The sequence below is a fragment of the Nilaparvata lugens genome, chromosome 3 (genome assembly GCF_014356525.2).
Source record: "Nilaparvata lugens isolate BPH chromosome 3, ASM1435652v1, whole genome shotgun sequence".
Taxonomy (NCBI): domain Eukaryota; kingdom Metazoa; phylum Arthropoda; class Insecta; order Hemiptera; family Delphacidae; genus Nilaparvata; species Nilaparvata lugens.
The window spans coordinates 88,379,985-88,397,729 of record NC_052506.1 but is presented as its reverse complement, the minus strand read 5'-3'; the positions used below and the strand labels follow the sequence as shown (position 1 = coordinate 88,397,729).

Genomic DNA, 17,745 nt, shown 5'->3' with positions numbered 1-17,745 from the left:
GCCATCTATCTACTGTACGGTACTTAATATATTCAATAACAATATATTAACTTCTCAAATCCATATTATTCGCCCGTATTTTTACAGAATTAATTTTATTGAAATATATTCATGAAACTGACTACATATAAACACAATAAATGAACCATTTTTAAAACAATCCCAGGAGGATAGCCTAATTTGAAACAATAGAATGAACTAATATATATCGTAATATTATTTTCTAATTTAATCAATATAATTAAAAATAATTTTAATAATGATGATAAGGAAACATCAATCAGGAGGATAGCCCAATTTAGAACAATAGAATAGAATAAACTAATATATATACATCATAATATTATTTTCCAATGTAATCGATATGTTTAAAAATACTTGTAATGATGATAATAATCACCAAATAATGATGATGATGATAATGAATAATAATATGCTACTGCCATAAATATTGAATACCATACTAGCTTTATTCATGTCGCTGCTGGATCTAATTTAAACCTTCTTAGCAAAGATCTACTTTTGGATTACCAGCTTCTTTTTTATCACCCCATTCATGTCCCAATCAAAAAGCATTGGATTATAATGAAAGAGGGTGAACCAGTTATTCGGCGTGTGTGGGGAGACTAGATGAATAGCAAAGTGAAGTGACTAGTTATGCATAGGCTACGTGATTGTGCACTGTACAGTGATTATGTTTTATGAGAAGGCAGAACGCAGAAGGGCGAGTGAGTGATAGGGAGAGATGTAGGGCGCATGCGTAGTTTGGTAGTCAGTAGCAACCACATCGATGAAAGGAGTCGCCGTGAGAGGAGAATGGAGCAGGGAGCGACTTCTCCTCTGTCATCATCACGCTCTCAGAAAAATTGATCAGGTGAGATGGCCACTCACATGCATGTGACGCATTATCTGCATTTCAAAACAATAACATTAAATTAACCCTATTTTATTTTGTTCAAACTGTGTTGAAAGATATGGCTCCAACATGATAAAATTGATTAAGTCTTCTACTCCGTATGCTATGCTGCATCCAATTTTATCGTGTCCAACTTAATCACTATTTTTTACAATGGTTTTAAAAATCAATTATTCTATTTAAATGGAAGACATTTGAAGCCCTTCCTTCTAATTTTAAAAAGTAAGTCATTTTTGATCAAATGTAAACCATATTCTAATCATTGACCTAGGTAGATATTTTGTTGATCTGTAGAAAAATGTGATAAGCACCTTCAAAAAATTAAATGTTTTATCAAAAGCTGCAATATAAAATTTACATTATCAGACTTGATTTATTTCAGTCTATGTAACCTTATCTAAATTAGGGAGAGGAATAACACAAGGTTACCTTATTTTTTCTCTCTCTATCATTTTCATGATGTACCTACTTATTGTATAAATCAATAAAGAATAAAGACTATTTTAAATATTATTTATAAATATTTGCTTCTTGTAAAAAATGTCTATAATATTGCAAACACAATTCTTTTAGCTTTTGTTGCATAGTTGAGATACTATAGGTCTCAACATGATGGTTGAGATTCTATAAACATAGGCTTTCATCAGCTTAGTTGGTTTTGCTCAAATGTTGCTTATCATTGTTTATCATTTTTTACCTATTCATTTCTATAAATTCTTCCATAATCCATTCCATTTAAGTAGTTTTTGAATGTCTCATTCTAATAAGATATTATTCTATTTTTAATGATCTTTTATTTTTACCTCCATTTTACAATTCACTCTCTTTAACAAAATTAAGAAATATTAATATTCTAGATGATGGTTTCTTAATCCATTCCGAGCTGCGGCGATGTATTAACACACTTTTTCTCTATATATTTAACACAACATGCAATCAGAATTTTGACTGCATGTCGTGTTAAATACATAGAGAAAAAGTGTATTAATATTCTGTTTTTATTATATCACGTATAATAGTAGGCCTAATAGCATACAGCAGCTACCGTACGTTATAAAAATTGCATTATATTATTATTCAAATTGCAAGTTAATAAAAAAATGGAATTGTAACAACTATCTTTTTCATTGGAAACTCTTGTTCATTTATATTACTCTGTATAATTAACATAGGCGACAAGCCTAGTAACGATTGTAAAATAAAATCTATCTATCTATCTATCTATAATTTAATCTGACATTCTCTGTCAATTCTATTGGATGACCTGGTGAGATGTCATTTTAGTCGTTCGCCAATTGCCAATAAATAGGCCTACAGTATCGTAACTTGAAAGGTCACAACTTCAAAATGAAACACTACCATTTAATTGAATTGACTGGTTTGATTTTACACAACACGCATCTCATATTTCAAACCTACCGGATGGCATTATCAAATTTATAGAGTAGATACACTTATCGCATTAAAAATTTGCCGCCCCCTTAACAAGTCGAAGTTTCTATTGTTTGATTGGAGACTCTGGAATATGAAACCTTTCACAACCTACTTTATCATATAACAAATGCTGCTCCTACTATTTTTTATTATATAATAATTAAACTTTTATTATAAAAATGAAAATAATATATAAAAAATAATAGACTTCAAAAAACCTATAATATTTATTTATAGGCTAGCATAAAAAAAATCTGGTGTCGTACACTCACAAAACTTCCCTTGCTCATTGATCTGCAAGCCTCATTCTTAAACGATAATAATTTAGTAGAATAACATAATGACGATTTGCGGCTACATTATATAAAACTACGATTATACAGTATGTCCCACCAAGGTTGTAACAGCCGTTGACCATAGATTCAACACAACATTTCTGACAAAAAAAGTTGAGTAAACTTTTTTCCTATCGACCTTAGTTTTCGAGATTTATCTATTTTTCGATATTTTCATAATATGCCTACTACCGGTCATTTAATACTCAATAACTCGAAAACTACTGGTCCAATTTCAATTTCATTCCAGATATTAGCAGTTTCAAACACTTTATCATGATACTATCCTTTTCAAATTTACACTCATTCAAAAGCTTATGAAATAGAGAGGTTTTTGAAATATTGAAACCACTATAATTACCCGGAGAAAAATCTAGAAAAACGGTTTGAATTTTGACTTTGAATTTGAAGAATAGCATTTTTACAAGTTTAAGCCCTAATAAAAAACTACAAAATATCTAACAACAAATAAAATTACATTAATCTTGTTTGAAATGTTTTTCTCTTTCCACCAATACCCTTGACATTGAAATTGGACCAGTAGTTTTGACTTATTGAGTATTTAATGACCGAAAGTGGGCATATTCTGAAAATATCGAAAAATTTATATACCGTATCTCGAAAACTAAGGTCAAAAGAAAAAAGATTACTAAACATTTTTTGTCAGAAATTTTGAGTAGAATATATGGTCAACGGCTGTTACAACCTTGGTGGGAAACCATGTATATATTGTTTTCAGAGTACATTTTCCTTTGTATAAATTTTGTGAAATTTGATAAATTTTTAAAAGTCGTCACGGCCGGTACCTTGTTAAAAAAGTTTGTTTCTATAAGGAATAGATTCAGTTTCTATTCAACAGATTCAGATTCTCTTGCTTTCTTATACAATTCGAATAAATAATCAGTATAATTCCCAATAAACTATTCTATTTTTACTTAAATTAATATTAAATAGGCACTATGAGTAGCGACTTTTTTTTAAATGTATGAATCAAGAATATAATGTCAAATAATTATTCTACAAGTAATAGAAACAGAAAAATACTTCCTATTTATTATTAAAAACTACAATTTACTATAATTGACACAGGTACATACTACTTATTTCAACAATACTCATGAATTGTGTAAAGACAATGCTGGTTATTACTAATTATTACAAAATCATCATCAAGCATAATATTTAAAAAGTAGAGTTCAATAACACATGTAGCAATTAACAATACCAAGACAAATATAATAATATTTTCAAATAATTTTTAAGAGGTGCAGAGTGTCTAAGATTCTATTAGCACCTATAGGTGTAACAGTCAAGCTTATTGATTTCAGAGTAGACTATCATTTTACTTATCTCTAAAAGTAGGGTATTGGTTTAACAAATGGATGTAATGCTCGTTTTAAATGTAATAGACTTTCAAGCATGTAGTAATTATTGCATATGAAGGACGTGTATTATCTCTTGTTACAGAGTAACACAACTAATAGCATGAAACACTTGTGTTTCTAATCAACTCTTATGAGAATCAAGCGTCACTTCATCGAGTAGTCACTATCTTTTTGTCGCCTATTTGATATTGATTTTTGGTTTGTCAGATTTTTTTATCACTCTCCTCCATTCGCCAGTTAATAGTATTCAATTTGATTGAAGTTTACTATACTAATCACGCTTATTGTACGCTTATTATAAAAAAAATGAGTGTAATACTATTGAACAATTGAACATCAGTCGTAAGTGCTGAATTTTACAGGTTTTTACTTGAAGATGCAATGGCATAATATCTTGCTCACCTGGGTATCCAACACAGTCTAAAAATGCTCAGTTGAATGTTGTGGAGTGCTTCATTGAGCTTCAGCGACGTCCCATCAATTTTTTGGTATGTTCAACAGTTTAAATTTTTCATGCAATTCTTTTGTACTCGTATTCTAGTAAAAAAGTAATATTCAATATTACTTTTACAATATTTTATTGCATTTTTTCTTTTAGGGATACTCTTAAATGTAAATAAAAATAGAAATCCAAGTACCCTTTTTAAAAGTATTTACTCAAACATGTTTTGGCTGTAGGATGATGCCACTATCAAGACTTGATAATGACTTGAAATTGATCTATCAAGACTTGATAATGGCATCATATAGCCGAAACATGTTGTGAATAAGTAATTTTAAAAAGGGTACCTATATTTCTATTCTTATTTATACTTTTACAATATAATATTGAACATGCAATACTCTAGTGAAAAGTAATATTCAGTATTATGATTTGATGATACCTAATTTTAGTTGCGTATGCCACATTGTAATTGAAAGAGGTTTATAGGATAACTTTGTGTTAAAAATTTGTATATTATAATTTGAAAAAATCAATTCTTCAATCTGTAAATTCAAGTCATAATAGAATACCTTGATCTCTACTACTGTATTATCAGCAGAGGAATTCAATCATACATGCCTTGTGTTAAAATTGAATCAGTGTTGAGAAAATTGTATGGATTTACTAACATAAATATGAATAGAAATTATTTTTTCTCTTTGAGTATATATGTACGCATAAAATATACATAATATAAGTAGTAAATATGCATAAAATATAAGTAGATGAACATTTCCTATTGTAGTAAAAACAAAACATTTTCAATTTAAACGATAATAAAAGCATCAATATCTTTCACTTCTTTATTTGTTTAATATCGAAACGTATAAAAATAACATGATTGAACCTGAGAGTTATCTTAGACTTTAGTCTAAAAGAAGAGAGATAGAAATCACTAAAGCTCTTATGATATGAAAAAACTCCTTAGTAAAGTAGTTTAATAATAGCTTCTATTAGGTCAAGTAGCTCTTGATTATTGTTATTATTGACTTAGTAAAAAGATTCTTATATTCCAATCAAATTACTGTTGAAATTGATGTTTCTTTCCATGACGAAACACTATATAATAACTTTGTTGTAGTTCAGACACTGTGTTACTTGTAAATATTTGAAAAACACTTACTTTTCTTGGAGTATTGAGGAATGCATTTCACTCCTGAAGAGCCTCTGAGGCTGATGAAGCTCCTCTTCAGGAGTGAAATGCATTCCTCAATACTGCAAGAAAGGTAATTGTTTTTCAAATATTTACAAGTAGCACAATGTCTGAGCTACAACAAAGTTAAATTACTGTCTTAGAAATGGGCTTTAAAAATTCTTTATTTCCTGGGGCATGAAAGTTTTGTATAGATAAGAGTATATTTAGCAGTGGAACTTTCCTAACAGTAATTTATGAAAAATTATTTATGTGCTCTAAAAGTAGTGTATCCACTCTGAAGTTTACGTACACTGTAATAGTAGGTTAAATTATTAGGGATTCTGATATAACTCATGCAAGAATAAATTATTTATCTGAATTCACACCTTGACAGAAATCCCTAATAATTTTTCATCATAAATACTGTATAATGGGATTTTTTTTCTATTCGGAAGTGTTGTGCACACTATTATGTGATGAATATTGTAATATTTGTGGAAATAATGGATCTCTTGACTGGCAAGTTTGTAAATCAGTCAATTATTGATGAAAAAATGAAAATATATAACAATATAATATTTATAAAGTTATAATACATGTGAAGTGATAATACATAACTCCATGAATTAATACTGTTTACTGTAAATAATTTGATGAGTTGCTCAAGATCGGAAAATAATTTGTAATTTGATTAATTTTACTATGTAAGCGGAGTCGCAACACGCAAATTTCTTTGTCTTACTTGTGAGGTATTAGATTTTAGCGCGACAACAGGGACCTCCTTCCACAAAATCGGTACTCAATTTGTAAAAATTAACACTAAAGGATATTTTTTGATATTTTATTAACATCTTGGACCTTAGAATAATCTTGATCCCTCCGAATTCGGATGTTGTTTTCATCAAGATGATTTTGCGATCTTGTTAAAGAATAGTTGTATTAATTTAAACAATTTTTCTCATCATTTGCCCTAGTTTTTAATGTTTTACTTTGTTTTGTTCAAAGGAACCTCATCCATGGTGCCTGCTAAAAAGTGTTCTCTGAATAAACGTCTAGTTTTCCTGTTTATATTTGGAATTCTAGTCGTGTGGATTGTACTGCAAATTGATATTGAAGAAAATAGTCTGGAAGGTGATGTGGTCGAGCCTCATTTTCAACCAACAGGTAATGCAAAACATTATCAGAGCAGGACTGACGGCACGCACGCGCACGGTCAGGACCATGCGTTTTATACAGCGTACGAATACCATCGGTCGAGCTCGTGTGCATCCGTTCCATCGGCCGACTGACGCGCTATTGAAACAAATAGAATCTTTCAGAGCTGTACTGATCAGTAGCCCGATCGCAACATAACCATTGTGCTGACACCTCTGCCCGACAATCAGCTGATATTGAATTGAATAGCATAATGAATGAATTCAATCAATAGTGTCATATTTGAATTAAGAGTTTTTCTATACATTTCTTCAATCATTTCTAATTTTTCTATTGAAAAAATCATATATTATTAATATTATCTACATTTATTTGATCCGTAGCTTAAAGTGAATGCAAGTATTCCCAATGGTGATACAAGCTCGAAATAACTTATCAAAATTTTTGATGGAGATTCTGAGGTAGTTGAAAAATGTATCTTCACCCCAAGCAATGATGTATATAATGGTACTAAATTTCCTTTGAAATGCTCTTTGGGCGACCATCGGGTGAACTTGATATCTTCATCTTTTAATCTTTCGTTTACGAAGATAATAAGCTGCAATTAAACAATCTGTAAAGGCGTCCATTTTGTGAGTCAGAAAAACTGATGTATGGTCAGGATGGTGCATACGCACTGACAGTCGATCGAGCTCTGAATGTGTAAAACTGATTCATCGATGCGTACGGTCAGGATAGTACATACGCACTGACGGTCGGTCGAGCTCTGTAACCGGCCTTAGATATAGATTGTAGGAACACACTGATTTATTAATGAACTTCTTTTGTATGCTGAAAATGTTGTAGAATTAAACAAATATTTCAAAGTTTATTAATTGTAATGGAAATAATTTTTTATTTTCTGAAGCTGATTTCATGCTTAATAACAAAATATCGGTGCACCGAGCTTCGCTCGTTCTTTTATTTATTGATAAACAGAACACAATTCTTAAAAATGATTGGGGGAGGACTAACAGGCACAGCTCAAAACTGTTTTTCCCCGAATTTGTATTTATACACTATACATAGTCCAAAAAGTAGCTTATGTTCCATACACTTGAATTCAGGTCCAATTTTCAGTCTAAACATTTGAAAACAGGAAAGTTTTATTTTAGACTGTCTACAAACCAAATTGAATAACAAAATAACACTGTAAAATAACGATAAACTTTTAATCAATTATTAATTTTGATCAATTATGAATAATTTTACCTTTCAAACCCTTGAGGTTTTTTTTATCTTCTAGGTCGTGTTTATATTTCACAGCTGGCTATATCACAGTCAGCTTATGAATTTCGGGGATGAGATATTTTGATTTTCCACAGACGCATCGCTCACTCACTTTTTTACTATCCACCGACGACGAAAGCCTCAGCTGTTTTTACAAGGATGAATTATCATTTTAATGTCGTTCAGCGAGTTTTCCCAGGGATGAGACCTAGTGCAATCGAATTTTTATATCATAGACCTACTATATTCCAAATTTCGTGAGAATCGTTAGAGCCGTTTTCGAGATCCATTGGACATAAATAACCTTATAAATAACCAAGTTCATAAATATATACAGAAATTTCTCGCTAATATAATAGTATAAAAACTATTATTGCTTGCAGATCTCAATAATCTTTCATTTTTATTCTCAATATACCATTGCTAATATTTGGCAATTACGTTGAAAAATTAGAAGATAAACATTTTTCAGCGATCGGTCGTAGAATAGATTACTCTATTTGAATGAATTCCTACACACAAAAATCTAAAACACGGAATCATCTGCATGTTATTTATGACTTTCAAACAACTACACTCTCACAATCACTTTTTAGAATACTAATCCGATGATACTATTTAGTGATTAAAATTATATTTACTTACATAACTAGTTAATAGATTGGCTTGATTAATATATTAAGAATGTTGGTCATGGGCATAGAATTAATGCTATTATTAGGGTTATGCAGTGTGAAGTAATGCTGAAGCTGTTCCACATTGTGTTATTGCTGTGTCACGGTGGGGATTTTCAGTGCGGTTGCAGGGAAACAGCAATTTCTCACTATCATTGTCAGAAATCCAACATTCCATAAGGTGCCTTCTGAAGAGTTCCTTACTTTATTTAACTCTATGCATGTTTCAATGATATAAATTTAGTAAAATAAAATTTAGCATTAAAAACTCAATTGGTTGAACATTTCACATTTAAATTAGAAAAGAAGATTTTTATGACCGTTGATATTTTCCCAATATTGCTGTATAGAGTTTCCTCATTGAAGTTTCGAAATCAGTATCAAATTCTTATCACGCTTAACACCAAGCTTCTCATTTTCTATTTATCTATTCAACATTTTTATATTTAATCTATTTTCCAACATTTATCTATTCTCTTTTGCTATTAAGAAGTCAATTCCAAATGCTCTACAATTATTCTCAATTGTGCATAATCATTTAGATTGATAGATGGAATAACTGAATAGTATTTCTTTTTGACCCAATTAAAAATCTTTCTATAGCTCTACAGCCCATTGTGGGCTTTGGCCTCCTCCAAACATTTCTATCCATTATAAATCCTCTCCATCCTCTAAAAACCCATCCTTATCTCATCTTCCCATCGTATCCTTGGTCTGCCTCCCAATTCAAAATGATCGTTTTAATAATATTATGACCTATTATTTTCACTTTTAGCAATTTTTGAGCTATTATTTCAATGTGATACGTAACAGATACGGCTAATGAGTCTATACCTAGTTATACTTAGTTTTATTATGTACAAAGTTTTTTAAATAAGTACCATCTACTATTGATGTAGGTCATATGTTTTTCTGTAAAATAAAACATATTCTATTCTCTAATTTAAGAACTATGTCTGTTTCAGAGATGACACTAAAAGTCTCGGAGTTCATGATTAACACAAAAGGATGTAGAATTCCAGCAATGGAGCCTTTCGACTCATCTATAAAGCAATTTGTTTTCGAGGATGACCCAATCATTTGTGAGACGGAAAAGTATCCTCCCATTGTCAATTCGAATGTCACCCATGTTTATCTGGATGCTGGTGCTATTTCTGCCTTCAATCTAACAAATCTCACATGTTGTTATACGCCATTTTGGAGAGTGGAGGCTGATGAGTCAGAAGTAGTCGACGGAGTTGCTTACCGCGACATTGACACTTATTTTAGGTGAGCTATTAACACTACTGAAGTATGACAGTCAATATTGACATAAGTATAAGCAATATTGACGGCTTATATGAGGATCATATATTTCAATCTCCGATTGGCCATTAATGAAAGACGAATGTATGTAGAAGAAGAATTTTTCCACGAAAAATTACTTACACTCTTATCATTATTTTTAAACATAATTGCCGTGAAGGTTTAAGCATGTGTCTTACCAGGGAACAGCCTACCAAAACCCTCTTCATAAAGTCGCTGCTGCCAAATGCATAACGTTGTTTTGGAGCTCCTCGTAAATTTGGAAGTTCTGCCCTCGAAGTCATGTCTTGAGTTTGAGAAAAAGGTATAAGTTACTAGTGACCAAGTCAGGTTTGTATGGTGGGTGATCGAAATAACCCCATATTTGATTCGTTGGAGAAGCCGTTTGTTTGCGCTGTGAGGCCGAGTAGCATCATGCATCCCAACGATTCCGGAAGTCATTTCAACTGACGTCTTCCAGTTTCCGTGACAATCCACGCACAACATCATCACTCATAACGTTTTCTGCGTAAACGTGATTTATTCGTCAGATTTTATTTATTTATTTACATACAAAAGCTCTCAGAATAAATCCATGAAGAGCCTTATTGACATCAACTAGCTCATTCACATATATTTGATGCAAGATAAGAATGAAAAAATAAAATAAAATAATAAACACAATTTTTGAATACTAATATGATAAGAAGAGGCGAAATGAGGCCAAATGAAAAAAAATAAACTAATGATAATAGAAAATGAAGAAGAATGAAATAAAAATAAAATAGAGAATAGAGGGAAAATAGGACTTTGGAAGAGAGGAAAAAAAGAAATGAGAGAGAGTTTAGTATAGTTATATATTTATAGATTTATGTCAAAATACGTAAAACGCTACGTAATTAGTACTTAGCGGGAGAGTAAGTGAGGCGGTCATGGGTCTATAACTCGTCAACAATTATTTGAAATTGCAAATTTCACAAATTTTAAATTCAATCACATAATTGTATGTTGAATATCATCCCCAATATTCCAGCCGTGCTTAAAAAGTTTCCAGGTTGAAAGATTGAAAGGAGATTTAATTTGCTTATGAAATAAGATCATTTTTATCCGGCCCATAGTTACTTCTTAATTAATGATTACCATATTTTGTTCGTCAATGTCGAGACATTCACATTCCCAGCAGAGAACAAAGAATTTTCGATATGCTAAAAACTTTTTTGTTTCAAAAGATAAGTGGATGGTGAAAGCGAGAAAGTAGCTCGGAAATAATTGAAATTATTTTCTCAATTTATTGTCAAAAGTAATTTGACCCTTCAACCCTAAAACCTTCCTAGCTCTGGAATATCGGGGACGATATTCTACATACTGTGGTTGAATTTGAAATTTAAGAAAATTGCAATTTTACACAATTTGACAACGCTGTATTTCTTTGGATGGAGGGCCAAGTCTCAACTTATTTTATACAAACTGTAGATAATATTTTATTCGAGGTGGGACCACTGAGGAAAAAACATAGTAGGTTATTTACATTATATGCATTGCCTGAATGGCATTGTATGGTCGAGTTGGGGAGCCATCATGTGATTTTCATTTGCCAAGCAAATAATGTTGTTCTCTAAGCAGGGTACGAGCAGAACGATCAGGTCGATTTATAGCTTACAGTTAAGGTCGCACTCGCAATTGGCCTACATTTAACATTATACACATTTTAGAGCATCGAAGTGAACATTAAGTGTCGATTGCGTTTCAGCACGATGACATCGCCAGCTGATCAGTGGCATCAATCGAAACTGGAAGCTAAACCGTGACACGTTTGGGTCTTGGGTTTTTGTTTCTGCTTCTCCAAAACTCTGCAGCGTCAGAAGCCTCACCACTCCCAAGAAGTTTTGCCTAAATGGCCATCCTTCTTTGAGCAGTGGTGAGGTTTGGTCACCCAAAACTCGTGACCTACGTGAGTTTCACTCCTGGTCTTTATGCAGGTCCTTCCGCTGAGAGAGGAGACGCCAAACTGCCTCTAGGGCGCCCGGCGCCCGGCCACCCTCGACTCAGCCTCTTGACCCACATTTGTGCCTGGAGTTTCACCCATGTCTGGTCTCTTGGATTTTTCTTTTTGCCCTACCGAAACTCTGCAGGGTCAGAAGCCTCACCTCTCTTAAGAAGTTTTGCCTGGATGGCCGCCCTTCTCTGAGCAGTGGTGAGTTTTGGTCTCTCCAACCACAAGCTCGTGAGTTCCACACCTGGCTTCTATGTAGGTTCTTCCGCTGAAGGAGGGGTCGCCAAATTGCCTCTAGAGCACCTGGCCGCCCTCGACTTAGCCTCTTGATCTACATTTGTGCTTGGAGTTTCACCCATCTCTAGTCTCTTGGGTTTTTCTTTTTGCCCCTCCGAAACTGCCCTGATGGAGCAGATCCCGTGGGTTTGAAGGCAAGGCAACTTCTGGATTTGCCTTGAGGTTCATTTTAGTCGCCTCCTACGACAAGCATGGATACTGTGGGTGAATTCTGGTTTTCAACACATTCTTGAGTACGATGATCGACTCAAAGCTCCCCCAACCCACAGGGGGCTGTTCGCACCTTACATAGGAATCGCACTGAAGACTGCGGAATACTGGTATGTAACTATTCGCACTGTAGTATGTGTGATGAGGTCTATGGAAGATGGAGCATTAGAGAATTGGAGAAAATCAGATGTGACAGTGGAGAGATCAGCCAGTCAATTAGGCCCATATCTTTTAATGTTCTAATAGAGCGTTTCATTGTCATATTGCAGACCTTGCAATTATCTATGGATTAGTATGGGATTGTGGGATGGGGAGGTGCAAGCTTCTTGCACATCGAACCGCTCCTCAGGGTACAGAAACTGATCATGAGGGTCATCAAACAGAAGCCTCCACGCTATTCATCAGACCAGCTATTCAATGAGTTTGACGTGATGGATCCAAGACAGCTTTACTCCAAGGAGATACTATGCAGATTACACAAGAACCCAACAATATTTCAAACCAGAAATCACAATCACAACACCAGAAACAGGAATCTTCTCATCACCAGTGTTGCAAGGAACGCACTATAATACCAGACACATTTCAATCATTTAGCACCAAAATTATATAATCTACTTCCTGCAAACTTTAAACAGATTAATCATCCTAGAAAGTTCAAAACAATAGAACACAATTGGTTGATGAGCAAAGGAAGACAGAACATAGAAAACATTATTTCAAATAACAATTAACCACCTTATGACTTACTAAACACTAACTAATTAATAATACACACAAACCCTACTCTAGAACATGGTACGCCATAGTGGAGTAGGTCAATTTCCACACAGAAAAAACTAAACAAGTAGAGGACACATTAAAAGAGTTTTTTGTAACTAACTATTGTATGTAATATTGTAATTTATCTAATATTTTGTGTAATTGATGTTGTAGTTTTAGTTTTTATTTGAAATAAACATTTATTTATTTATTTTATCTCTCTGGCAGCAGTGACCTAGCTACAAAAGCTGGATTTGGGTATTTAATCAATCGACAATGTAATTACTTCCAATTGGAATTGAGATTTATTCACAACACTGTCATGTTTTACAATATTATTATAATATGATTATTATTTATAGAAAAGTATCATGATGGAAAAAAGAACTTCAGTACGGTAGCTTAACAGCTGTGGTTGAAGTTCTGCACAAAATTGTACATAGTACAATCATATCAATATAGTTACGGTAATATACCAGTGTATTTGTTATATTTGTCTTCATAAATTATTGTGATAATGATAAATGAAGGTAATCAATGTTTATTTTTCCAGGTACCACAATAACTGTATAGAGTTTGAAGATGCTGAGAAAATAGAAAATTATGAGTTCATCAGAGTTACTTGCACGTCAGAGAACAGAACATTCGTCGATTATCACTCATTCACGCCATTGAAAGATCATATGAAAAGGAAAAAGAAGGATATTGAGCCCGATCACCTAAATGTGATGATCATTGGAGTGGACGCTGTATCCAGGCTGAATCTACATCGGCAAATGCCTGTCACTTTGGATTATCTAAAGAGTAAATTGAACGTGGTTGAAATGTTTGGATATAACAAAGTAGCTGATAACACATTCCCAAATTTGGTTCCTGTCTTATCTGGCCTCACAGAACAAGAGCTGGGTGAAACTTGCTGGCCTACACCGAAATCCACTTTCGATAATTGTCAATTTCTGTGGAAGAATTTCAGCGATTCAGGTTACATCACGTGTTTCGCGGAAGATGCATCATGGATGGGAATCTTCAACTACCTTAAATTTTCTTTCTGGAAACAGCCCACCGATTATTATTGGAGAGTTTTCAATAAGAAAGCTGAAGACGAAATTGGTCATCAAAAACGTATGAATGCTAACCTTTGTATAGGACGTAGATTGACTGCTGAAGTATTGCTAGATTATGCGGAAAAATTCTATATATCTACCATAGGGAATCGTAGTTTTAGTTTAATTTGGGGCTCTAGTCTTTCACACGATTTTTTAAACCTGCCCAAGTTTGGCGATGAATACTATAGAGGGTTTTTAGAGAGACTTGCCAGTAAGGGTGTTTTTAATACCTCCGTTCTAGTTTTTATGAGTGATCATGGTATAAGGTGGGGTGATATTAGAAATACTTATCAAGGTCACTTAGAGGAAAGGTTACCATGTTTATATTTCAGTTTTCCGGAGTGGTTTAGGAAAAAATATGCAGTAGCTATTAGAAATCTGAAGTACAATAGTCGTAGATTGACAACCCCATTCGATCTGCATGAAACACTGCTACACCTGCTCCACCCAGATCAATTGACAGAGAAATCTCTGCGAAGAAGGATTGATCACTTGAGAAATGATGTTGTGAAGCCTAGAGGCATCAGTCTGTTCCTGCCGATATCACCGGAAAGAACGTGTGCAGAGGCGGGAGTGACCGAGCACTGGTGTTCGTGCCATCAAACTGAGTCAGCTGCTCTGAATGACACGACAGTCGTCGCCGCCAGTAACTCTGTGGTCACTTACATGAATGGCCTCATTCAACAGTTCAAGCAGTGTGCCAAACTCCAGCTACACAGAGTGATGAGTGCCCGGTTGGAGCGGACTTTGCCACATATTAAAAACTCGGACCAAGGAGTGCAAGATTACATAGTGACGCTTGAAGTGAGACCAGGAGGGGGAACGTTTGAGGCGACTGTCCGCCATGGCTCCAACAACACATTCAACCTGATGGGCACAGTCAGTCGAACCAATACTTATGGCAAACACAAATCATGTATGGATAATTATCATCTTGAACTATACTGTTATTGCTTGTAGCCTACACTGTTAACTCATTTTTAATTTAGAGTGGATTTCAAACTGTGATATATTATTGTTGATTAATCTCAAGCCTACAATTATACATTTTAAAATTATTTTATTAGCTGAAGGTAAGTTATATATTATCAATCAGTGAGATTATTTTAAAAGCTTGTTTATTGTTCAAGCTTTTAATTCGAATGATTTTTAGATTGATGATTGTCTCAATAGATGACAAGTCTATGCAAATTATATTGTTCGTATTGAACCTATTGGTGTATTGGTTAATCTACTAGACAAAACTCATGAAGAACAAAACGTTTTTGTAAAGTGGCACTAAAGAAACTAGAATGAATTTTAAATCCGCTCCTTCATAATATTTTATTTTTTTGTTTTATGATAAATATTTTGTCAAGTAATTGAAATATTTAGCCTATTAGAAGCGATATAGGCCTATTCAATGCTTGGTAGCTACCTATACAATTAAGTGTACCATTGCGTTTTAAGAATGAATATTTTGTATGATTGGATTGAGAATATATTTTTATTTTTTCAAACTCTGCTATTTGTTCTCTAATCAAGTCAATTTTCCAAGTCCTAACGATTATTTTATTTTACAGGTTGATTATTATTCGTGTTGAAGAGGTTCACAAATTTAACCCCAAATTATTAATAATTTAATTATTTGCATATTGCACTTCATTGTTTATAGTTCAGTACTCAGTACTTTATAAGTTATTTTAATGCTCAAGTTTCTCAGGTTTTATTCAATATGGATTGGAAGTAGCCCTTATTCAAATACAAAGATTCTGAAGCAGCTCTATTGCTCTATTAATATCGACATGTAATAGACATTCCTTACAAAAAGTGACTCAGCTCTGAAATTTCGATCAGCAATTACCTTTTTATATAGTACATAATTGATTACCTTTTATTACTATTCAATATTTACCTATTTTTTGGATATTTTATTAATTTATCAAAATTTTGGAATGGAATAGATTTGGGCCAAGCATGTTGTTCCTTCCTAATCATATGTATATGTTTTGTGATTCTATCCACGAATAAATAAATAAATAAATAGGTATTAGATTACCATGTTAATCATCTTTTCATTTTTCTGTGGAAAATGGAGTTGTGTTGTCCGCGTATCTTCTACATTTCTACAGGATGATCTTTTAGTCCTGTTACCAAATTTTTAATTCAATTTATAGAACGGAATTTTGTTCCAATCAATTTTTTATTAAATATTTATCACATGCATTTCTAAGTTACTGAATATTAAGGAATATTTTCAAAATGTTCACCCATTGAGGTTATGAAGGCTACGCATCAAATTTTCACCATATTTTAGCAGAAAGCCAGATAAAGCGTTTTGAGAATGCACTAGAAACATTTGTGATTAACCTTGAATATAACACTGGATTGCACCAGTCCCAACCATTTTTATTTGAGTTCTCTCTCCTTTGAAACAAAGTATTGCGATATTTCACATCTATTTCAATTCAATTTACGGTATCCCGATGTACTTGCCTCATTGGCACTGACTGTTAGTTTGCTACTGCCAAGTCAGCAAAGAGAACTGGTGTGGTACACCCCAGTGTTTTAAAATAGTTGCAATTTTCCAAGCTATCGATTAATAATCTGACATCATGTGGGACCGGACTCCTACCAAGACTCCAAGTTCAGTTTATACTATTTACACTATAAACGTGTATACTATTTACACTATTTTCACTTATAGTGTATACTATACTAGTAGTTCTGTGAGCAGTAGACCTCACGCAGTTTTCTCATCCACAAGTATCTGATGTCACCTGTTTGAACTGGTTCAGGTTAGAATTTGTATTCCATATGATAATTCATCCAGTTTCGTGATAATCTTTCCATCTGATAAAAATATTTCTCAAATATTTGAAAATTATTATTTTTTCAATCAAAAATATTAAATCTTCACCATTATTTAATTATTTTCAATCACCTATTAAATTTGATTTTTCAAATGTGAGATTATTGATACTGATGAGCACGCATAATAATACCATTACTGCAAAACAAAATATTGAAACCATAAACCTTATAGAAATAGATACACCTTCTCCAGACATCTGTGTAATGCATGCAATGAATAATGCACTTGTCAGCTGATTGATTATGAATAATTCTATAGTCTGATTAATCCTATCTTTAGAGTAGATGATATACAAATATGATGTATATAGTGATATCGAAGTATGAAGGAATTCCTTTTTTTTCATAATTATCCTTAAAATGCAAAGTTTCAAAAAACCTTGTGTATACATCGAAGCGCAGTTGAAAAAGAAATACTCCTGCCAAATCGCATCAAATTCTGTCAACGCGTTT

The 17,745-nt window shown here is 33.0% G+C and overlaps 1 protein-coding gene across 3 annotated transcripts; it reads left to right on the top strand.

The window, feature by feature from the left end:
- Nucleotides 1–570: 570 nt before the first annotated feature.
- Nucleotides 571–15,938, top strand: LOC111043330. Of its 3 annotated transcripts, none has more exons than XM_022328244.2 (5): nucleotides 571–874; nucleotides 4,433–4,558; nucleotides 6,695–6,853; nucleotides 9,753–10,056; nucleotides 13,887–15,938. In XM_022328244.2, exons 3-5 carry the CDS (start codon nucleotides 6,706–6,708, stop codon nucleotides 15,397–15,399), a joined length of 1,965 nt encoding a protein of 654 aa, XP_022183936.2. In that variant the 5' UTR covers nucleotides 571–874; nucleotides 4,433–4,558; nucleotides 6,695–6,705; the 3' UTR covers nucleotides 15,400–15,938. The 3 variants fall into 3 exon arrangements, with proteins under 3 accessions (XP_022183936.2, XP_022183937.2, XP_039280894.1); XM_022328245.2 differs by having other exon boundaries at nucleotides 571–1,138; XM_039424960.1 differs by lacking the exon at nucleotides 571–874 and having other exon boundaries at nucleotides 4,182–4,558.
- The last annotated feature ends 1,807 nt before the right edge of the window (nucleotides 15,939–17,745 follow it).